The following is a 22,789-nucleotide window of genomic DNA, read 5'->3' as shown; positions in this document are numbered from 1 at the left end:
GTGCGGATTGGGCCACATCAGAACGGGGCGGATCCCACCGACCAATGGCGGCGCGCAGGCTGCGGGCTGGGCGGGGCCTCGGCGACGCAGTCAAGTAGCCCCGGGAACGGCCGGCACGGGCCGGGTGGGCGGAGGCGGAGCGGTCTGTAGCGCTACGCCGCCGGTCGCCCGCCCGCCCGCCCGCCATGCACCCTTCGCTCCGCTTCGCGCTCGTTGTGTTGCTGCCTCTGCTTGTGCGGACCCCCGTGCTGGGCACTGCCCAGAAAACCGCACCCTGCCAGCGGTGCCGGACGCTGGTGGACAAGTTCTACCAGGTGGGCCGGGGACGCGGGGCGAGGCTGGGGCTTCGGGATCCGAGCTGCGGGCGCGACAGGCTGGGGTCTGAGAGGACTGCGGGGGTCGCGTCTGTAGTCGCGGCGAGCCAGTGCCACCTCCTCCGCAGGGCATGGCCAACACGGCCAAGAAGAACTTTGGTGGCGGCAACACGGCCTGGGAGGAGAAGACGCTGTCCAAGTACGAGTTCAGGTGGGTGGCTGGGCATCGCGCTTCGGGCCGGCCACCGGGCAGCCCAGGTCCTGTCCTGAGACAGGCGCACAGGGTCCCTGGATGCGCCTCCGCTGCGCCGGCGCCCCTGTGCGCTGCCCTGTATCTGCTGGGTTGGCTTTTCCCTGGCTTAGCGGCTTCCGCGGTGTTCTCGGGCTGCTTCTCAACGCCCACGCAGGGTGGCTTTTCGAACAGGTCCAGCGAAACACCTGTCCCACCCGTGGGCCTCCTGGCTCCCCCATCTCTCTTCACCCAGAGCCCAGCTTCCTTCACACCCCCGTACCCGTCGGACGTGTGGACTCAGGTCCCAGTTTCCCTACTAAAGTGGGTTGAATCCAGGGCCCGGCATGTCTGTGAAGTAGCCCTGGACTTCGTGTTTCAGTGAGATCCGGCTCCTGGAGATCATGGAGGGTTTGTGCGACAGCAGCGACTTCGAGTGCAACCAGCTGCTGGAACAGCAGGAGGAGAGCCTGGAGGACTGGTGGCTTCGGCTGTGAGTTCAGGGACCCGGACTGACAGCCTCTGGTCACCTCAGAGAAGCTGAGGAACAGCAGCAACTCTGAGTTGCTGTCCCATCTTACCAGCAGGAGGTGCCAGCCAGGAAGCTAGCTGGAAGGTCCCCTTCCCCTGCTGGCACAACCACAGGGCATGTACGATGTCCCAGCCCAGGGGCGGCTTCCCCTGGTTTAGGTCAGCCACCAACCTCAGCCTGAAGACACCACTTGGAAAATCCCAGACTCACATAACCCACAGTTTTCGTTGCATGTGTTACTTTATCAGTATGCTCGAGTTAAACTGCTTCGCAAGTGTGGATGTGTGGGTAAATACATAGCAGATGCAGATTTTGGAGTGAGGGTCTTGGAGCACATCCTGCAGGGAGCAGTTGCATCACAGCATGTTTGTCCGAGAGCTACTGACAGTTTTATGTTCTCAGGAAAAAGAAGCACCCTGACCTGTACAAGTGGTTCTGTGTGCAGACTCTGGAAGTGTGCTGTTCTCCAGGGACCTATGGGCCAGACTGTCGTGGTATGTGTTTCCTTGGTCCTGTGGGGCTCCTGTACCTGGGCCTGTAGATATCCATTTTTCAGATTTTTGAGGGAGATCTTCCCTGGGCTGGAAGGCTGAGGTCAAGTTTCAACACATGTTCAACACAGAGGTCACATAGGAGCCCACCTGTTCAGTAGAGACCCCTTTTGGATGGGGCCCAGCAGGTGCTTCTAGGAAGCATGTGCTGAGGTGGAGCCGGGCTTACTCTTGGAAGCTGCAGAAGCGGCTCAAGTTGGCCGGGCTGAGGTGTGGCAGGAGTTTCAGGGCAGCTCCTGTGCAGCTGCAGCCACTTCCTGCCCCCCTCTCCCACTTTGCCCCACTCTGTAGTCCTCTATGCTGGATGCATCAGCATCCCTTTCCACACTTTGGAGGAGGCTGCCTGAACCCATGCATAGTGGTTAAATTGGGAGCCATGGCTCACTCTGCACAGGTGACCCCACCTTGTCTCTGTAGGCACCAAAGCCACTGGCCCCTGGTGGTCTCTTCAGCAGGGTGGTGCAGGGCTTGGGTTTTAGGGGGAGAGGGGAGACCCAAATGGCAGCCACCCTGAGTGTGCCTCGAGCCCAGGTTTGTGCCCCTCTAGCGTGCCAGGGTGGATCCGAGAGGCCCTGCAGTGGGAATGGCCATTGCAATGGAGATGGCAGCAGAGAGGGGGATGGCTCCTGCCAGTGTCACCAAGGCTACAAGGGGCCACTGTGCGCCGACTGCATGGACGGCTACTTCCAGTCGCTGAAGACCGAGACCCACAGCAGCTGCACCGGTAGGGGCCCTTGATTCTCAGCCCAGGTTCCCATTCCCAAACAGCCAACCTCAGAAGGAAACCGCCTGCCACTTCCAGCCCTCTGGGAAGAAGTGAGGCCTCAACCCACTGAGTGGCGGGTTATGTCGCCCTCGCTGGCTGCCCTGACACTGTGGGCTTGCTCCACTGAGCACTCCCAGTGTTCCGGCTAAAGGCTGTTTCCATAGGACAGAGGTCCCTTGAGGGCCCTGTTGGGTGTCCGTGGGGCCACAGCAGAATGCAGGAGCAGGGCCGAGCCCCTCACACAAGGCTCAGAGGGAGCAGGAGATGCATGGGAACAGGAAGCTGCTCAGTGGGCCACTGCTGACCTGGATCCTGGTCCCTGCATAGCTCCCTCCCTAGGAAAGCGTCTGCTAACAAGGTGCTGCTTGCACCCACAGAGCTGCGCTCAGCACACTCGCCCTTGTGGTCAGGACTGCACTGGGAAGCTGCATGTGTTGACTTCTTGCTCTGTGGTCAAGCCAGGCCCTCTCTGGGTCCTGTTCCTGGTCTGCCCCCCCCTCAGTTGGGGGTCAGTGATGGTACTGAGTCCCCAGCAAGCCAATTTCACACTCACAGCAGGAAGCTGGGGTAGTGCTTCTCCCTGGCCTGTGCCTCAGATGCACTTCTCTTCTGGGTGGGGCTTGCTGGTCTGCTCTCCTGTTTTATTCCCTGCTGAACTTCTGTTTCCAACACCAGTGTTCCTCTGCATGGGGACCTGAGAGAGGACCCACACAGCCTGAGGATGTCCCTAACACAGCCACCTTTTCCTTCCAGCCTGCGATGAGGCCTGCAGGACATGCTCAGGCCCCACCAACAGGGACTGTGTGGAGTGTGAAGCCGGCTGGACGCGCGTGGAGGACGCCTGTGTGGGTGAGGGGTGCTGGCTGTGGATGGCGCCTGTGTCCTCAGGCACCCCGGCATGTGGCCACTCTGCCTCTTGCCTCCTAGCAGCAGCTCTGGGCTCTGTGCCTGGCACTGGATGCTTAGCAGGAAGGAAGTGTTGCCCCTAACCAGGTCTGGCTCTGGCGTCCACATCTGTGTGTTTGCTGTGTTCCCTGCCCACACCCCACCCCTGAGGCCACCCCTGCCTGTCACAGTGCTCCCACTGTCTGAGCAAGGGGCTTTAGACCCAGTTCTGTGGCCCTTCTTACAGTCCAGGTGACCACAGCGGCCTACCCTCCTTGCTCTGTGGGTTAGGGCTCTGGTTTTGCCCCGTAGCAGCTCCTTGGACGCTGGCCCCCATCAGGTTTCACAGCTTGCATGGGGCAGAGGCCTTAGGTGGAGGCTCACTCGCCACCTGGCCCAGGGGAGGCCTCCGAGGACAGGCGCTGCCTCTTGTCTTGCTGTCTTGACCCCTCGGCCAGCTGGGCCCCCGCCACAATACTGTTCTTTTCCAGATGTGGATGAGTGTGCAGCAGACACGCCGCCCTGCAATGACACCCAATACTGCGACAATGTTGCCGGCTCCTACGCCTGCGAAGGTAGCCTAAGTTCAGGGATCCTGGGAATGCTTGTCCTTTCTGGGCCCAACCAGGGCTCTTCCCTAGGTGTCCTGAATGTCTTTGACATCTTGCCGTGACTTCAGAACATTCAATTTTTAAAACATTTAACATTATAAAAATCATAGGTAGTAGCTACAGAAAACCCTCTGTACATCATGCTAGGAATATGGGGTACACATCTTTGCTCAGCTCGAAATACCCTTCTGGGTGACACTCCACTCTCCAAACTGGAGGGCCACACCAGCCAAGGAGGCCATGCTGGTTCGGAGTCTCAGCAGCAGGGCAATTTGAGGTCCTTGCCTGTTCAGTTGCTCCCCCGCGCCTCCAAGGCTTCTGGCTTGTGTGGCCGCTCCTGGGCGCACAGCTGGGCAGAGACCAGTGGTGGTTAGGAAGTGGTGCTCCACGCGGGAGAAAGCCCAGCTTCCCACCTGGGATGCGATGTCCGGTGCTGACATGAGAGCGGGCCAGGCGGACTGACATCATCTCCCCTCCTCCACTCCAGAGTGTGATTCCACCTGCGTAGGGTGCACAGGAAAAGGCCCGGCCAACTGCAAGGAGTGCGTCCCTGGCTACCTGAAGGAGAACGGGCAGTGCACAGGTCAGAGGTCCGGGGCTCAGCTCCGGGCATCCAGGGAGGGGCCTCGTGTGCCCACGCCTCCTGCGTGGCCCCAGCTCTGGGACTTCACCCTGGACCCACACACCCTCGCAGTGCATTTGGGCACTGCTGAGCACACACTGGGCTCCCTGCCAGGGGCGAGCCTAGCCTTGGGTGAGAGGGGCAGCACTCGGCCCTGTGCCCTGACTTCTGCCCTGTGCACCTGTGCCATGTACAGGCAGAGTCCGGGTGGCCGAGTCTCAGAGGTGTGTGTTAGCCGAATGAAATAACTCTTGAAATGGGTGTTTTACCTCAGACATAGATGAGTGTTCACTGGCAGAAAAAGTGTGTACAAGGAAGAATGAAAATTGTTACAACACCCTGGGGAGCTTTGTCTGCGTGTGTCCCGACGGCTTTGAGGAGACAGAAGACGCGTGTGTGCCACCAGCTGAGGGTGGTGAGTGCGCGACTGCCCGGGGTCCCAGGCACAGCTGTGTGGCTTGGGGCCCCCTTAGTGAGGGCACTGACAGCCCGGGTCTCCCCATAGTCACAAGGGAGGGGGGGGTTGGTCTGCAGTTGCTGCAGCAGGAGCCTTGGGGAGGCGCAAGGGACAAGTGGCCCTGTGCCGGCCGTGGGCCAGGCTGGGGTCCAAGGACTGGCTGCCCTGGGGTTGTGTGAGGGCCTGTTGTGGACCTTTTCTCCCTGTCCTCATATGGCCTCCCGTGCCTGGTCTTTTCCTGTCCAAACTTCCACCCTGATGCCCAACGTTTATCAGCTGTCCCACAGACCCCGATTGCAGACAGTGCCTTAGTCACAGGGCTGGTACGAGGACTCGGGTGAGACAGGCCAGCCCGTGACACCCCTGGCTATGGAATAGGGAGAGCTGGCACAGAGCAGGTGGAGAGCGCTCGTGGCCAAGAGCCTTCCAGACAGATGTGGTGCCACACCTAGGAACACCGCAGGGCAACAGTGGCCTGTTCACCTGGTACCACTGTGGCATGTATGGCTCGGAAAGCCCGGCACCAGTGTCAGGCCATGGCATATCGACCCAAGCCACCTTAGAAGCCCACTGCACACCAAGGGAGCTGGGGCGCAGCCCCTGGGCCGAGGCCAGCTGGTGATCAGGACAGGAGCCCCTGCCTGCCCCACAGCCCCGTGGCTCACTCAGTGGCCTGTTTCTCCCAGCAGAAACTGCAGGAGAAAACCCAACACAGCTGCCGCCCCGCGAGGACTTGTGACTGCCCCAGGCCCACCCTTTAAGTTATTCAGAGAAGCACCCCACGGCCCGTGGACGTTGCCCCACTGCTCCAGGTGACAGCTGGAGGAGCAGCTGCTGCCTAGAAACAATTGATACCATTTGACCTTTAAGAAGCCGCATTTCTTGGTTGTTGTTAAATAGATTCGTATATTTTGATACATTCTTTATAATAAAATCAACCATTGACAGAAGTTGAGAATAAAACGTGGCTTCGTGTCATAGAAATTGTATGGACCTGCTGGGCATGGTGGGGCACACTTGTGATCCTAGCTTCTTAGGAGGCTGAGGCAGGAGGATGGCGAGCCCAAGGCCAGCCTGAGCAACTTGCTGGATCCTGTCTCAACATAAGAACACCGGGCTGGGAAGTAGCTGAGTGGGACAGTGGTCCAGCCTGGCAAAGCCCTGGATCAGTTCTTAGCACCACAAAGAAAAGCATAGGCCACTGACAAGGCAGTCTATACCTGTCCTGCCATAGCTACAGAGGACACCACTGTCCCTGCACTGGCCTGTGTCCCCATAACCCCTTCCCCAGACCATCACGTGGTGACAGGTGGCTCAGAAACTGCTAGGGGCCAGATGTGTCCCCGAGGCCCTGTGTTAGGCTTGGTGCCCACCAGGGTGTTTCTGGGCAGAGCTCACTGGAGGTGGGGGTTAGGGTCCAGTGCTGCCCTCCAGGATGTCGCCTGCTCCTCTTCCTGTCCTTCCGGACATGGAGGGCACTGTTGCCCTACAGGCCTAGAGCCAAGGCCAGCATCTTAGGAGGACCCCACTAGACCTTTGTACTTTGCAGGGTGTCTGATCAGCAGTGAAGAGGTGAATGTGTGATTACGTGGAGACAAGATCTAGCAAGCTGCTCAGGCTGGCCTTGAGCTCTCCGGAATGGGCTTCTGCCACTGTGCTGAGCAGGGCCATCTGCAGGATGGGTGCCCTCAGGTGGGAAGAAAAAGCCCAATCCAGGAAGGCAGTTGGGAGCAGCAGCCTGCAGGGTCAAAGGACACCAGCCCCTTCGTGGTCTGGCATGGCAGTCAGGCCCTGCCTGCTCTGTCCCTCAAGGCTGCAGTCCACCACTGGGAACATGGCTCCACCTGGCCTGGCCCCAACACCCAGCCATGACCTCCCAGGCCCCCTCTAGCTGGACAGCCACACATCTAGCTGTCCTGGCAGGATGACCTGCACTGATCTGGGATACATACACACTTCTCAGATGAAAAAATACAGACAGCAAATAAGTATGTGAAAAAATGGTCAACATCACTGGTCATTCAAGACATGCAAATTAAAGCAACAGTGAGACTACCTTACCCTGGAAAGAATGTCTGTGATGAAAAAGGGACCCTCCTCCACTGTTAGTGGGAGTGTAGACTGGTGTAACCACTGTGGAAATCAATGTGGAGAGTCCTCAAAAAATTAGGACTACAGGTCCCATTCAACCTGGCTATTGCCCTTCTGGGTATCTTCCCAAAAGAATTAAAAATGTCATGCCACAGTGATATATGTGCACCCATGTTTGTAGCAGCATGATTTGTAATAGCCAGGTCTTGGAAGCAACCCAAATGCCCATCAAATGAGGAATAGGTAAAAAAATGTATTTTTATATGTGGAGTACTACTTGGCCATAAAGAAGGACACACGACTTCAATAGGTAAATGGGTACAACCTGAGATCATACTTGTGAGTGAAATAAATCAGACACTAGTGTGAGAAGCTGAATGAAACAACGTGTGTATGTGTATATAAAAACTAGGTAAGATCATTACACTGCTGATTTCTCCAAGGTCACTGAAGAGAAGGACTTGTGCTGGTTCTCACTGGACAATTGAATGCAGATGTCTTGTGCCCTGGTGACCTGGGAATGACAATAGGTATCATTATTGGTACCTGACTGACATGTTTTGAAATTTTAATTTTCTTTCTCTCCTTGAAATAAAATGGATTAAAAAGAAAGGATATGGTGTGCCGTGTAGGCCAGGTCCCAGAGGCCACCCCTGGGTCCCTGGACTGGAGCCCTGCAGGGCGGCTGTGGCCCCAGCACACCTACTCTGCAGGCTGTGCCACCCTGGCTCTCTGGGTCCACCCTCCACTCACTTGCCCAGCCTGCTCTTTCTGTCCAGCTCCAGGGGGACGGGCACGGGCTGTCCTCACCCAGTGGACAGGACTGCATGGGGCACAGAAATGGTCAGCAAGTGGATGCTGTCATGACTTGCAGGCCAAGAGGGCTTGGGGGACAGGGCATGGGGATGTGGTGGTTTGGGAAAAGATAGGAAAGGGGACACAGGCTGAGCCCTGGGCCTCAGGCGAGAGACGCAACCTGTGGCTGGGGATGTCCAGGGCTTCCAGTGGTCATTGGGGTGGTAGTATGAGAGCTGGGGTCCCTAGGATGAGGGTGGGGCAAGGACACCAAGCAAGCCAAGAGGTGGGGGGGGCAAGAGGACGCTTGATACTGGCACATAGAGTATAGCCTCTGCTATGGATACCACAGGTTCCAGGGCCAGCAGTTCCGTTTAGGTCAAGAGTGACTGCCAGGCCTAACCCAGGTGGCTTCAGTGGAACCCACAGCCTGCCGCCCCTGGGTCCCAGCATCCTCCAGGTGGCCCTGTGTTCCCATGCTAGGACCACAGCCCTAGGGTGCAGGCGGGTGTAAGCACCAGGCACCTTCTCCTGCAGGTCCTGGAAACAAGGTCAGTACTTAGGACACTGGTCCTAAGGGCTCTAGCAAGGTCCCACACTGGACATACCGCCCATTGCCACCTGGACCCCCATACACATGGCCCCAGCCGGGGAGCCTGCGGACCCAGGGCCTGAGGGTACGTCTGGCACCAGGAGATAGACAGGATGCAGAGAGGAGAGGAAGGTGACAGTCTCAGCTGGGCCTCGCTGGAATGTATGGCACAGGCCTGGGGTGGGGGATACATTAGGATTCCACCTTCTAAGGCCCTCCGGGCTGCACTAGCAGCCATACTGCCCACCATGGACCCCACAAACAAGTCTGCCCCTCAGTGCTACTCACTGGGCCTCGACCTACGGGCATGTGACCAGCAGGTGGCGCTGCAGGATCGCCCTGGCCAGCCTTTGGTGAGAAAGCGAGCCAGGCTGCTCTAGGGACAGCTGCTCTGGGGGCCCTGTGTGCAAGCCAGATCTCAGAGGAGGGTGTCCTGTGGCCAGGTGGGCCAAGCACGCCAAAGCCCCCATCTGATGGTGAAGAAGGAGCCATGGCTTGGCCTCCCGGGGCCTCTGTGACCTGGGCCCAGCCAGGACTCTGCCACCATCCCTGTGTGGCCCCTTTGGGCCTGGGCTTCAGAAAGTACCCGAGTCATCGCTTTCCTGTGTGCCAACTTCAACTGTGTCTGTCGCTGCCTCATGGTGCTCTGTAAGCCATCGGCTCTCAGCTGTGCTGAGGATGACGCCTGGGGTTTCTTTGGTTGTCCAGACTGAGAAGGTGGGGCCAGGGGTGCCACTCAATGCACCCAGCCCTGAGCGCCAGTCTTGGGCCAAAGGGCAGCTGGGCAGAGGCCAGCCTCCCCAGGGGTCATCTTGGGCTAACAGCCTCAATGTCCAGCAGGTGTACAGCCCCTGGCAGGCCGGGAGCCAGCTGCACTCCTGGGAGTCCAATGTGTCCACCTGCTTTCTGTCTATCTGGCTATCGTCATGGCAGGTACATCCCAGCAGGTGTTAAGTGAGATTTAAAATGACACAGGCAAGCCGTGGGGGCATCTGCCTATAATCTCAGCTCCTCGGGGGCTGAAGCAGGAGGAATGGAAGTCTGAGGTCAGCCTGGGAAACTTAAGTGAGACCTTGTCCCCAAATAGAATAAGCACAGTAAGTGCTTATTAACATTCGAGTTAATGAATGTTACTGACTTATAAACATTCGAGTTGCGAACTTTCACAAGTGTACTATGTAAGGCTCACTTTGTTGCCTTATGAACAAATCTGACTTAGGAACAATTCTCCCAGAGTAGAACTCACTTGCAGATCAAGGACTTGCAGTGAATCAGCTGGGAATGTAGCTAATTACACCCTGGGTTCGTCCCCAGTACTAAAAACACAAAACTCCCGCCCCTGTCTGTTTGCAGCCTCTCCCGGGACCCAGGGCCCGGCGGTAGCCGGGTAGGTGTTGCCCAAGCACCTTGCTCTTCTGCAGGGATTGCCAGACCCCCAGAGATGCCACTGCTTCCTGGGCCCATCACAGTACTGACCACAGCAGACCAGTGTCAAGCTGCAGCATCCACAGGCATTGTCCATATGCAATTACCTTCCCTGGGCTTGCCACGCTTCCCACAGGTGGCTCCAATGGGTTGGTGCCAGTGCCAGTCTGGGCACACAAGCCTGGCATCTTGTCCAGGCCAGACACGCAGCCTTACTCCACAGGCCCCTGTGATCCTCCAGGATATTTCCTACCCGATCTTCAGCCTGCAGGCCAGAGTCAGCAGACCATGGCTGGGCCCTCCACAGACTATGAACAAGATAAACCACACTCCTAAGTTGCGAGTGTGAGGTGATTCGTCCCAGCAGTGAGAAGATGATTGGGACACCACCTCACAGGGCCCTGGGCCTGACCACAGTGCCCAGGATGGCACTGCGCTGACACTGTGGACCTGAATCTGGGGGTTCCCAAGCTCAGAGTGGGAAGGGGGCACCATGCTATGTGCCTGTACTGGGGATGCCACTCAGCAGATTCCTTCCAGAGTGGTCAGGCTTCACGGTGAGTGAAGGACCCCACCCTGGCACCCCATTACAGCTTCTGTCCTAGGTGAAGACAGTGGCCAAGGCCTGCACTAGACTTCCCAATAGGAGGGCCATGGGCAGTGACACCATCAGGCCCACAGCCCACTGTGCTGGGACCTGAGCATCTCAGTTCACTGCAGGACGCTGGGTTGGTTCGTGACCAAGGTATGTGCCACCTGCCCTGTGAGCTCCCATGGGAAGGCACGATGTTGGTGCCAGCCGAGCCCTGTGCCTCCACACACCAGTGCATAGTGTCTGCAAGAGCCCTGAACATGCCAGTGTTTCCCTTCTGCTGCAGTTACCTGCGCCACAACCGGCCCTCCCAGGGACTCCCGTCTCAATGTGGACTCTCCCCTGCAGGGGCCTAGCTGCTCTTTGGTCTAGGGCTCTGGGTCTGGACCTGGTTTTGTCTGGAAATGGGGCAAAGGGTGATGTCTCTGTACCCACAAGCACCCTGGCCTCCCAGTCAAGCACCCTTAATGGCCCCTGCAAGCTGGGCTCTCTTGTCAGCAGCCCATCTGCCCAGGAACACTGCATCCTGCTGACTTTGCCCACCGCTGCAAGCTCAGGGCCCCAGGCCAGCCATGGAGAATCAGGAGCTGTCACTGTCAGCAAGGCTGTGGGTCCCTGGCCAGGAGCTTCCTGATGCTGGCCCCTCCTGGGCGTTGGGTCTCTTTCCTGAGGAGCCAGTGGTCCCAACACATCATACATGCACCCCCTATGGCCAGCAGCCACCTCCTGGTGGGGCAAGCCTGCATCTCAGGAAAGGACCTTGTGATTAGCTGGCTCCCCATGTCCTGCTGGGTCACATTGCCAGGTCCAGAGGTGCAGAGGACAGGGAGGGTGGGAAGAGTCCTGGGGGGAGGTCTCAGCTGGGCATACCCTCTTCAGCACCAGCACCCCACCTGCTGCCCAGGCCTGGAGCCACTGACTCCTCTCCTTACCTCTTTTTCAGGCTCTTTTTCAAAGTCTCGGGGACCCCCCAGCGAGATGATGCTGTCCACAAGGTCAGGCCTCTATACTGTCACGGTGACATGTCCCCCACAGTGTCCCCTGGATCCTAGACTTGGTCCCCAGCTGGAGACTCCTGAGAGTCAGTGTGTGGAGCTCTTAAGGGACGCCCGTGGGAGGTCTTCGGGTCTGGGGGTAACCTGGGGGACATTAAGGGCCCCAGACCCTTCTTGTCGCTCCCGTGGGGAGCCCTAAGGGGAGGCACACGGCCTTCCACGCACTCCCGCCAGGATGCGCCCCCAGGAGGTGCCCAGAGCAAGGGTGCTGGCGACCAGGCCCAGAAACCCCAAGACCTGAGCATCTCGGTTCACTGCAGGACCCTGGGTTGGTTCGTGTCCCACTCAGGGACCCAGGGGGACCCAGGCCTGCAGTAGGTAGCTCCGGGGGCCAGAGGCGGGCTGTGAGTTATTCGGCGTTGGAGGTTCAGGGTCCGGCGGAGCGGGGAGTTAACGCGGGCTGGGTGGGCGCTACTGGAAAGGGCGACGCCTTAAAGATGATGGCTGCAGGGTAGCGAGGGGGTCCCGGAGGGGTAGGCTCTCAGTTCCCGCCCCGCCCCTCCCCTCCCGCATGCCCCTCCCCTCCCGCATGCCCCGCCCCCGCCCCATCCTCCCCCGCCCTCCTCTTCCCTCCTCTCCTATCCGCCCCGCCCTCCCATCCGGCCCGCCCCCACAAGAGCCAATGACAGTGCGACGGTGGCGACCAGGGAGCGTGGGCGGCGGAGGCGCCACCTCCTTTGAAAACGCGGTGACCTTCCTGCAGAACCCGAACCCGGGTCACAGCCCTCGCGAGCCATGCAGCCCAGGTACCGCCGCCCTGAGCAGGTCCCCTTTCCCACCTCGGGGATTCGGCCACCTGGTCACCGTGCCAACTGCGGCCAGGCGGCAGAACCCTGTTCACCCACTTCCGGCAGAAGCAGGGGCTGTTTCCAGAACGCTGCAAGGATTGGGGCAGGACCTGCAGGTCCCTGCCTCCTACCTACTGGGTCTCGGCACCCCCATCTGAGAACCAGGGTCCAACCCTCCTCACGCTCCTCTATCGTGCTCCTCACCACTGCACCCCAGCATCGCACCCCCTGGGCGCCTAGCCAGCTGCCCAGGTGACCATGCCCCCTACTCAGCTGTGGCCCAGATAACAGCCACCCTTGTCTGGTGCCCGGTGCCAGTCCGGGGCGTCTCCGCGAGGCTGCCCCCACCCCAGGCAGGGAGAGCATTGTGCATTCAAGTCTGCGCACTATTAATAGCGCTCTTGGTGCAGGAGCTGCTATAAATAGCCCCAGCCTCTCACACAAGCCCATTCAGGCGCCTGCTGGGCACACAATCACCCACACATGCGCACACTGACGGCTCAGAGGCTCCTGCGGGGCAGCCTGCCCACCTCCGCCCCTTCGGCTGCGCACACAGAGGGGCTCCCACCACATGGGCCCCCAGACAGGTGCCCCGCTGAGGCTGGCCCACGTCCTGGCGCCCCTTCTCAGAGCCCCAGCATGCTGAGCCACACTCAGGCCCTCCAGCTCTTGTCTGTGAAGTAAGCTGTGCACCCTCAAGGGCTCCCCAGCCAGCCTTGGAGCCACCCAGATGGAGGCCCTGGACCTGCTGCTGCCTCCCAGGGTCCAGCCAAGGCCTTGCTTCTGTTCTGCTGGGTCAGATGTGGGGGTCACAGGGGCCCTCTCCTACCCCAGTTCCCCACTTCAGCAGCCCAAGGCTGGTCAGCTGCCCCCACCTTGCCCCACAGGGTGGACACTGCTGAATTCCTCTCCCACCCTCCTTAGCAGCCTCATCCGCTGGGTGACAGGGTGGCTGCAGGCCCAGGATAGCCACTCTGCTGGACCCTCCCCGCTCAACAGCCTGGGCTCCCTGGCTGGTAGTAACAGGCAACAGGATGGGGAGCTCAGAGCCGCTGTTACTGTGTGGGGAGGAAAAAGGAAAACAACCCTGTTTACGGAAAAGGCGAGTCCGCTGTCGCCGGCCAGTGGCCTTCCTGAGGGGACAGAGGTCTTTTGTTGGGAAAACAGGAAGCGAGGATTTCCAGGACCTACCAGGCCACTCGCCGGCCGCCCGCCCTGGCTTCCGCCAATTCTCGAAGCCTCTGCCAGCTGTCAGCTGACTGTCTGTCTATCTAGTTTTGTCCATCCCTCTGATCATGGTGCCTGACTTCCAGCTTTTAGGGACACAGCTGTCTGTGAAGGTTCAAGGTAGAGGGGTCCTCTGAAGAATGCCACCCTCTGTGGGCCGTGCCTGTCTCACAGGCACACCTGGGCAGTGCTCTTGGGGTGCCCAATTTTAGGGAGCTATGATCCAGCAGGCACCCCCAGGGAGACCCCCTGAGAACCCAGCCCAGCCAGGAGCCAGGAGTGGGATGTGGCCTCTGTCAGATCACCATGACCAAGGTGCCCTGAGCTCACCAGGGAGCAAGGACCTTTGCCAGCAGATGTGTCTTACAGGCGCTCCTGGCATAGGCCAGAGCCCCCAGGATGTTACACCTGTCCCTGCTGCTTCCCATCCGAGGAGAGTGGTTCCTGCATCCTGCTACCAAGTCCAGTGTCTGGCTGTGGCCCCCACTGCTCCCTGTTTGCTAATTAGGCCCATTGTGGTGGGCACCCAGGGACTCACACACCCAACCCCGTCTCATGCAGCATACTCCTGTCTCCTCAAGGACAGCACGCAGCCTGTGCCCACCTGCACCCAGCAATGCACCCAGCACAGCCCCTCTCCCGGCCCCCAGCACGGGAACGGGCCTCAGCCAGGCTTTCCAGGCAGCTTACACTGCAGCTGTGTGGCACCACAAGGTGCCTGGCGCTGCAGGGAGCTGAGCCAGCAGTGCTGTTTGGGGGAACTGCCAAGGGCCCCTCAAGTCCGAGTGGGTGCCACACGCAGCACTGCTTGGGCCCCATGGGTTAGAGGCAGCCGGCAGGTGCCCAGCTCCACTATGACCTCAGCCCCTGAGTGGTGACAGGAGTGTCTGGGCAGTGTGGGGGTGGCTGTCCAGGGCCAGTCAGGGGCAGGATGAGGACCTGGTGGCCCATATGCATGCCAGCCCCACGCACCCAGGCACTGCTGAGCCCCTGCTGTGCTGCTCTCCCCCGGGCTGTGTCACCAGGAGCTCGATGCCATGATGCTGGTGCAGGCCATCTGGCCTGTTGGCAGATCCCGCACCCCATATCCCATCCCTAGCCCCATACTCAGCTTCCTCTCCGACTTCCTGTCTCCTAAAGTGAGGAAAGGGTGCTCAGGTGCTGAGCCTGCTCACAATAGGGATGGGTCGGGAAGCGGAGGCCCACCCAAATGCACACGCAGTTTGGGGCCCAACCTTGTAAGGCTCTGAGTTGAGTAGGGAGGTGAGACAGCACTTTTATTCCAGCCAAGGTTCCTGTCAGCCCAGCACCAGGTCGGAAGAGTGCAAGTGGGATGGACGCAGCACAGCCGGGGCCTGTGTGCGTGGGAGGAACAGGCAGGGCCTTCCCCAGACGGGACTTGCGTTTACCTGTGGGAGCTGCTTGACAGCCAGACCAAAGCAGAGGGGAGTCCCAGGTGCTCAGAGCACGTGGTAGCCCAGAGGGTGGGCTCCAGGTTACCTGGGCAAGGGAGCAGTGGGATCTGCTGAGCCTGGGTGGGCTATGCGATGGCGACCCCAGGTAGGGGCAGAATGTGGATGGAGGGCCATGACTGAGCCTGGAGGTAGGGCCAACTGCTTCTGCAGAAGACAGGGAACCTGGGGTGGAAAGGGGTCTTCAGGGAGCTCTCTACGGAGAGGCCCCAGCTTTGCTCAGGGCACACTGGCTGCCATCTCAGTACAACCCAGGGCCAGGGCCAGGGCCAGTGTCGGATTTGAATCCAGGACTCACAGTCAGGCCCAGTGTCCATGATCCAGGTCCTGTAGTCATGAGCTGGACTCTGAACCTACAACCCGTGCTGATAGTTCTGGCCACAGGCCTCTGAGGAAGGACTCTGGGGAGATCAAGAAGGAATTAAGGTCCCTGCCTTGAGGCTCCCCAGCTTGTGACCTCTCTTTCACCCCGGAGTTGTTTCGGGTCATGACCCTGGAAGGGAAGGATGCGTGCAGACTGCATGGCTTGCTGGAGGAGGGGGCCCTGGGAGCAGTACCCAGACTGCCAGTGTTCATGCCTTGGTAAGAGGGCACACCTGTGTGCATGGGCGCACACATCAGGGCAGCCTCCTGGTGGAAGGCGTCCTGGACCACCAGCCCTGACCCTGAATGGCCCTGTCACCCACAGAGACCCAACTGTGCCCTGGGGTGGAAGCTTGGCCTACCCACAGCCTTGCTGCCCATCAGGCCCAGGGAAATCTCGATGCTTTTCATGGGGTGCACACTGTACCAAGGGGCCATTAGAGTGCAGATGTGACCTTCAGAGGAGATGGCAGCCCCAGTCTGCTTCAGTTTTCACCTTGGGGGTCCCCTAGGCAGAGACACAGCCAGCCTACCGCAGGGCCAGGCCCACCATAACTGCAAGATGCTGAGCAGGCACCCGGCGAAGCCCTGAAGCAGCTGGTGGGACGGATGGTGTCATCTAAGCCTGACAGATTCCCCATCTCACCCTGGCGAGGGCTTCACCCAGAGCTGCAGCTGCGCACCCAGAGGTTACTGGGAGGGTGCTGTGGAGCCCTGGGGGACAGGTGCATGGGGCGTCACATCCTTGGAGACAGGGCAGGGGTAACTGAGAAGCTGGGGCCAGCCATCGTGCTCAGTGGGGATGGCATCTCAGCACGAAAGTTGTGGGGGTGATGGCCACACAGCCCTGTAGGTGTACTCGGCGCCACTGAAGCACGGGTTTAAAAATGGTTGGTGAAAAGTTTTACGTTATTTATTTCACCACAATCAGAATAGAAGGCTGAGTTAGCACGGTGCTGTGCCGGGTTTTCCAGTCCTGCGAGAGGGGTGACTCTGGGAGCCAAGAGCCCCGGAATGGGAACCAGGAACCTTAGCAACCTCACAGGCCTCGGCCTTGGCCTTGGCCTCGCAGCAGAACGGAAAGTCAAACCAAGGTGATGACTTTGATGCATGATTTTTTCTTCCCTGGGATGACGTGGCAGGAGCACCGTAAGCTGAGCAGGAGACTGTGAAAGGGACAGAGCTCTGGGCCTCAGACCAACGACGTTGCTTTGTCTTGCTTGGCAAATGAGGGACCCAGTGGTTCCGTGGGCAGCCCCCAAGGCCAGGAGCTGGACACAAAGCACGGGGAGGTCAGGTGCAGGTGCGTGCTGGGATCCTGTCCTCACACCCAGCCGCGCTGCCCTGGACCCAACAGCCAAGGGCCAGTGTGTATGTGTCCCCATCCAGCGCAAGCAGTGAGCAGCGGGGGCTGGAGTGGTGGCAGGGCAGGGCCGGGGACCTGGGGACACATTACATGATCTGCACTGCTGTTCACTGCAGACAGCCTCCCGTGGGCCACTCTGCACACAGGGTGCACTTAACAATTTAACCACTAAAATGTGTGCTTCTTTCCCCGGTATTGGGAGGAGGAGCTGGAATCCAGGGAGGCCTGAGGAGAGAAGAGAGGGGAGGGGCACAGGGTCGACGCAGGCTGGTGGCCCAGAGGGACCTTGCCATGCTGTGCAGGGCTCTTCACTGAGCTGTGTCCCAGCCCCAAAGTGCATGTTTTTTTAAACGAACATTTCCTTGAGCATGTCTCCCCAGAAACACCAGTCCAGAAAGGCCATCTCCCTGACTTCTGGGCTTCTGCTTTTCCTTTTTGAAACAGAGTCTTGACATGTATGCCAGGCAAACTCACGATCCTCCTACTTCAGCCTCCCAAGTGCTGGTGTTACAGGTGTGCACATGCCCAGTTTAGGATTCAGGGTTTCTAAGAGGCCTCCCCTTGGCTCACCTTGCTCCACCCCGCCACCCATGCACCCTTCAGTCCCACCCATGCAGGCAGATGTCCTCCCACCTGTCCCCAAACTCTGCTCCTGCCCCAGGTCTCCACCGCGCTCCCCAAATCTCATCACCTCACTGTGCACTCTCTTCTGTCCTCCTGCCTCCCTGTTGCTGGCCCCCCAGAAAGGTAGAAGCCAGGGCGCCTGCTTGGACAGACCCCAGCCCACTTGCCCTATGCCCAGTGGAGGACAGTGAGCCAGGGATGCCTTGGTCTTTGACACTTCCTAGCCTATGGCCTCAGATCCTGCCCCAGCTTTCAGGCACCAAGGCCAGGGCAGTGATGTCTGGGCGTGGGGTGCTGGCCTGCCTGACCCCATCTGGGCCAGGGAGAGGTCCCAAAAGACCTGCAGAGGAGGAAGCCTGAACCCCAGTGGGGTTGGGCTCCAGCAGGCTGTTCTCAGGAGGCCGAGGGACAGGGATGGGCAGGCACAGGTGTCGAGGCCTAGCCTCTGATGAGCTGCTTTGAACACATCGAGGTTCCACATGGCTGCATGCTGTGTGGGCATCATGTGCCCGTGGGGAAGATGGATAGTCCTGCACTCGCAGCATCTCACTCACACACGTGAACTCGTGCTCCTCCTGAAGGTGCCCACCGGCCACCTGCCTCCTGTGGGGTCTGCCCACTAAGGTAGCTGAGCCTGTTGTAACCTAGAGTTGCTTCCCTCAACAGCAGGGTCCCCTCCAAAACTCAGCCTGACCTGGGACTTGACCCCTGGATGTCCCACTGGGACCATATGCCATGCATGTCATCCAGCAGACCTCCAGCCCGTCTCAGGGCCCTTAGTCCCATGCCCACCCGCAGACCCCACACAGACCCCTCCCCAGTCCCCTAGGTCAGGAGCTGAGCCTGCTGGAATGGGGCAGAGCTGCCTGTGTTCACTGCCCACCTGGCACTCAGCTGGGCCCAGACTCAGGGTATTCCAGCTAGTGAGACTGCGCCTGTGCTGAGCCCTGGCTGGGGACACACATGCTGTCCCACCCCATAGCATCCCAGGGGAGCTGGGAGTACCTGTCCTCCTGGAAGCCTCGCTGGGCAATCAGCCAGTTGTGAGGCTGCCCAGCTCTGCCACCAGCTGTACTGTTAAAAGATGGGTGCTCTGGGACCCACTGTGCTGTACTCTCAGGGGACCAGGCCACCCTCCGAGAGGCTGCCTCTGTCTGGAGCCTGCAGCAGGTGGCTGCCACATCAGATCCCCAGGATCTGGAGGTGTCCGGCAGGGCCAGGGTCCCTCAGTGTGTGTCTTTGGGGCTGGTGGGCACATCCTGACTGCAGTCCTCCTTGGGTCGGTCTCAGGCCTCCAGGCCCCACGTAGGGGCACTGCCCCAAGTGACAGCTTTTCCCACCTTGTCACCACGTACACAGTCAGCTCCGCTATTCTCCAGAGCACGTGGAGATATGGAGAGAACCCAGCCAGTGCCATCTCTCAGGGCCTCAGCCCCCAGGCCCCTGGCTCAAAGTGGAACCACAGTTGCTCAGCCTAGCCCTGGAGAATGCACTCTCCCAGCTCCTGGCCCAGGCCCTGAGGAAAGACACTGTCCCTGTCCCTAGTGACCTCAGGCCTGGCCAAGACACCTAAGGGCCCTTTGCATCACAGCCACCCACTTCCTAGAGGTGAGAGCCCAGGAAGGGCCATGTCCAGGACTGGAGCCAGGCCCTGGCCAGCCTGGCTCGTCACAGCAAGGCATCCAGAGAAAGCCCAGGACTGCTAAGGCTCTGTCCTCTGGCCAGGGTTGGGGACAGTGGCAGGGGATGTGGTGGCCCTGCAAGGCTGGAGCAGAGGTCCCTCCCCTAAGCTGGGGGCCAGGCCCAGCACCACATGGCATGGAGGCCACAGGGCTGCGTCACGGCACATGTCCTGCCCAGGCTGCCCTCCCTGCTGGCTCTGAGCCACAGCGGGTTGGGGACACGGTGTGCAGCAGGAACAGGGCGTGTGTTTGCTCAGGGCGCCCTGAGCCCTGCATGGGACAAGGGCCCATTGTGTCCTCAGCTGCCCTGCCCGGTGCCCATATACTCTGCCCCCACCCCTGCCCACAGCACCTTACTTGAGACCCCTATCTGTGCTGCTCCCACTCCATGCCCTGAGACCCCTCAACCCTGAGTGCACACACCTGCACCCCAGTCTTCGTGCCCCCCCCATCACCTGGGCCGTGTGCATCTGGTCCTTGGTGCAACACAGGTCACCCTGCTCTCCCCTCCCGAGGGGCCGATGAACCAGTCTCCTCTCCAGCCAGGTAGGGTCCCGTCATGAACCTGAGCAGCACAGAAGCCACTGGAGACTCTGATGGTTGCCCTGAGCCTCTGCAAACCCTTCCAGGTTCCATGGGCTGAGCTCAAAGCAGGACCCATGACTGGAAGGGACCCTCGAAGGGTGGGCCGAAGGCAGTGGAACCTGGACTTGGGGGTCTCCATAGCCCCCAGGCCCAGCTCTGTGAAGTCTCCTTTGCCCAACCACAAGGCCTTAGATGGACAGGACTGCTGGCTTGGTCAGGGAGGAAACTGAGGCTGGGGGTCAGCAGGACCGGCTGGGCAGGGAGGGGATGACAGTGACCCAGTGGCCAAGGGCTGACTGTACAGAACCGGTCTGACCAGGTGCAGCTGTGTATGCATCTGCGTGCATGCGCATGTGTGAGTGTGCGTGTGTGTACACGTGGGTACCTGCTCACGTGGACAAGTGGACGGGGCCCAGCCAGGAGGCAGGCGGAACAGAGGTCACGGCCTGCGTCATGGGCATCGCCCCGGGGCAGCACGGTGGGCAGAAGGCCACCTGCCAGTGGTGTTTGCTCAGCTGGGGGTGGTGAGCAGGTACTGATGACTGAGCCCTGGAGGCCAGGTCACAGAGCTGGCCCGGTGGGAGAGTGGCCAGGCTGAGCCAGGGATGCAGAGGGGGTGAGGACCCTGCATGAGGGTGTGGAGCGGCCAGGCTCCTCCGGAGCTCTGCATCCGTTGCTTGATGGCAGCCCTGACCTGGCAGGTCACAGGAAGCAGTTTGAACTCAGGTTCACATCTCCCAAAGTCTGAGAGGACCCACCTCACAGCTGAGAACCTCGGGCAGAGTGCTGCCCCCCTCAGGCAACGGACCCAGGCTGAGGCCTGGCCGACTCACCCACCTGGGAGGGGAACCAGGGCTAGGTCGAAACCTCCAAATGGTGCGTCCCAGAAACCACAAGTCAGCAGCTCCCCTCCCACCAAAAGCCACTCTGGGAACGCCCAAAGGAGGGTGTGCCAGAGACTCCAGCACCCAGGAGGCCGGGACAGAGATGGGGTGCTAGGTGTACATGACCCGGGGTCCAGGGGTCCTGGTGAGGACTTGGTCCTCAGGGTGGGGCGGGGCCTGGGGTGTCTTGTGAGGCAGAAAGCTTGCCCCTTCCTCAGCTCAGCCGCAGCCCCCAAATTAGGGCCACCATTCCCTGGTATGTGGGCACCTGTGCCCAGCCCCCCACCCCACAAATGGCCAGCTTAGTTCCCTAAGGGTAGGAAGTCTTGGCAGCATGGGACCCCAACAGACCCTGTGCTTAGGGTTCCTTCTCCCTCTGGGCACTGCTCCCCCAGACAGGCCAGTGCAGGGCTTTGGAGTTGCTCACTGTCCACCCTGAATCTCTCACCAGGATCACAGAGGGGTGCTAAAGCAGAGGGGTCCTAAGACCCCCAGTCCTCACTGAAGTAAGGTCCCTGTGTAGGATTCCAGGACCAGACACTCAAAGGGGCACAGTCAGGAGCCTCCCATGGCTCACCTCTGCCCCCTTTCAGGCGTGAGACAGCCCTGGGCTGGGCTTCAGCCTTGATGGAGCCTGTGGATGGTGGACAGAGAACAGGTCCTCCAGGGCTGGCCTGGCACCCGCCAAGGTCAGAGCGGGCAGTGGCAGAGAGAACAGGAGGGCCCGGGGGAAGGGGTGGACAGACTGTGGGGGAAGAGGAATTTTGTGGGGGCAGGGAGAGCAGCCAGAGAGCGAAAGTACAGAATTCCTCCCATTCTTTCCATTTCTCTGAGGTGACTCAGCCTCGTGGTTTCCTGTGGACTGCCAGGAACCAGAGGGCCAAGTTCAGCCCTCTCCTGGAATGCCTATGTGTGTAGGGGGCTCTTCTCCTCCCCCTGGGACAGCGCCCTCTCCAGCTCTGCTCAGGCTGGGCCCTGATTCTGGAGGGAAGGGCCTCTGCAGGCTGCCTTACCCACCGTGCCTGGTGATCCCACTTGGGATGTGGATGGTGTGGGCAGGCCAACCTCTCCTGAGTGCCCCATATGGACCACAGGTGGGCTGACCACAGGCCCCTGGTGGCCAGTGCTTGGCCATTCCAGTGAGGCCCACCGATCTTCCTTTGGACTGTAGCACTGCGCCCACCAGCCTGGGTCTGAGGAGGGCGGGGTGGGCTCAGGGCTCCAAGGGAAGGAAGGAGCTCTTGGAGCCAGGGCTTGGGCTGCAGGTGCAGCTGGCTTGGCTCTCGCTAGCGAACAGTTGTACACACAGGTGCACTACCCAGGCTGGCACAGACTGCCCAGCCACAGGATGCTTTCCAGGTCCCCGAGGCCATGGTGGGCCAGGTCTGGGCACCAGCAACTCCTCTAGGAAGCTGCAGCTTGGGGGCCAGCAAGAGTGAGCTTGCTTTCGGGGGAGCTGGGCTTCACCTGAGGCTGGTTCTGTCCAGAGCCTCCCCACCCTTCCTCCCAAGGACAGGAAGTGGCTGTGCAGCAGGAATAGAGCCCACCCCTCCACATCTGGTGGCCACCCAGAAGCAGGGCCTGGCCTGAGGAGAGCCATGCAGGGGAGTGGGCAGGCAACAGCAGTCTCCTGGCAGCCTCTAGTGCCACTATGGATGTCTGGCTCCCTGAGCCCAAAGTCTAGGGGCTCTGTCAGGTCCTCCTCAGAACCACGGGCTGCCCAAGTGCCAGGGAAGACTCGTTCCTCACCCTTGGGTCTGTCTCTGAGCCTCTGGAAGAGACCCACCATGTCTGGGTGCATGGGGCTCCGGAAGGAGCCTGGCCTACTGCTTCACAGGGCTGCCCTGCCGTGTCCCGCCCAACCTGTTCCTGGGCAGAGTTCATGTGCTGGCAGCAACATTCCTGTCCAAGTGCCCAGCAGGGCCAGCTGCCACCCACGGGATTTGTCCTGTCCCAAGTCCCTGTTCTTGCCAAGGCCGCCCTCCCTCGCCTCCAGGCCTGATGGCAGTGCCCTGGGCTGACATGGTATGCATGGGAGAGACCTGGCCAGTATCCAGCCAGCGCTCACCGAGTGTGCGTCCCCAAGCCCGCCATCACACTGAGCGTGACCACCTAGGAGCACCCAGGGGGTGACTCCGCACCATTAGTCCTGGGGGCAACAACTGTAGCTCAGAGCCCAGTCCCCAAAGATTCTGGGACTGAGGCCACCAGCCCCTGTCCTTCAGGGAGACCCCCCAGCTGGCTCTGAGCCTCACAGGCGTGACCCCAGCACATGCTTTGT

General features: G+C 60.1%; 1 protein-coding gene and 1 long non-coding RNA gene across 3 annotated transcripts; one reads left to right on the top strand and one right to left on the bottom strand.

Annotated features, from left to right (window-relative positions):
• The first annotated feature begins 110 nt into the window (after positions 1–110).
• On the top strand, positions 111–5,930 carry Creld2 (cysteine rich with EGF like domains 2). 2 transcript variants are annotated; one of them, XM_004999735.4, is made up of 10 exons: positions 111–314; positions 443–525; positions 926–1,036; positions 1,478–1,569; positions 2,174–2,350; positions 3,146–3,241; positions 3,769–3,852; positions 4,376–4,471; positions 4,785–4,925; positions 5,657–5,930. In XM_004999735.4, exons 1-10 carry the CDS (start codon positions 186–188, stop codon positions 5,704–5,706), a joined length of 1,059 nt encoding a protein of 352 aa, XP_004999792.2. In that variant the 5' UTR covers positions 111–185; the 3' UTR covers positions 5,707–5,930. The 2 variants fall into 2 exon arrangements, with proteins under 2 accessions (XP_004999792.2, XP_003461640.2); XM_003461592.5 differs by having other exon boundaries at positions 5,654–5,930.
• A 1,494-nt stretch (positions 5,931–7,424) lies between these two features.
• Positions 7,425–12,003, bottom strand: LOC134474864 (uncharacterized). Its single transcript, XR_010045753.1, has 2 exons — positions 11,395–12,003; positions 7,425–7,572 (listed from the first exon to the last, which is right to left on the bottom strand). It is a non-coding gene; the product is annotated as an uncharacterized LOC134474864 (long non-coding RNA).
• Between the last annotated feature and the right edge of the window lie 10,786 nt (positions 12,004–22,789).

This window comes from Cavia porcellus, unplaced genomic scaffold (genome assembly GCF_034190915.1).
Source record: "Cavia porcellus strain 051 isolate PalLab524CR breed Dunkin Hartley unplaced genomic scaffold, mCavPor4.1 scaffold_40, whole genome shotgun sequence".
Classification (NCBI taxonomy): domain Eukaryota; kingdom Metazoa; phylum Chordata; class Mammalia; order Rodentia; family Caviidae; genus Cavia; species Cavia porcellus.
This window is presented reverse-complemented; position numbering and strand designations above follow the sequence as displayed.

Coding starts and splice junctions, on each gene's coding strand:
- Creld2 (XM_003461592.5), top strand. CDS start 186: ATGCACCCTTCGCTCCGCTTCGCGCTCGTTGTGTTGCTGCCTCTGCTT. Junction 3,853..4,375: donor CGGCTCCTACGCCTGCGAAG/GTAGCCTAAGTT, acceptor CCTCCACTCCAG/AGTGTGATTCCACCTGCGTA. Junction 4,472..4,784: donor GGAGAACGGGCAGTGCACAG/GTCAGAGGTCCG, acceptor GTTTTACCTCAG/ACATAGATGAGTGTTCACTG.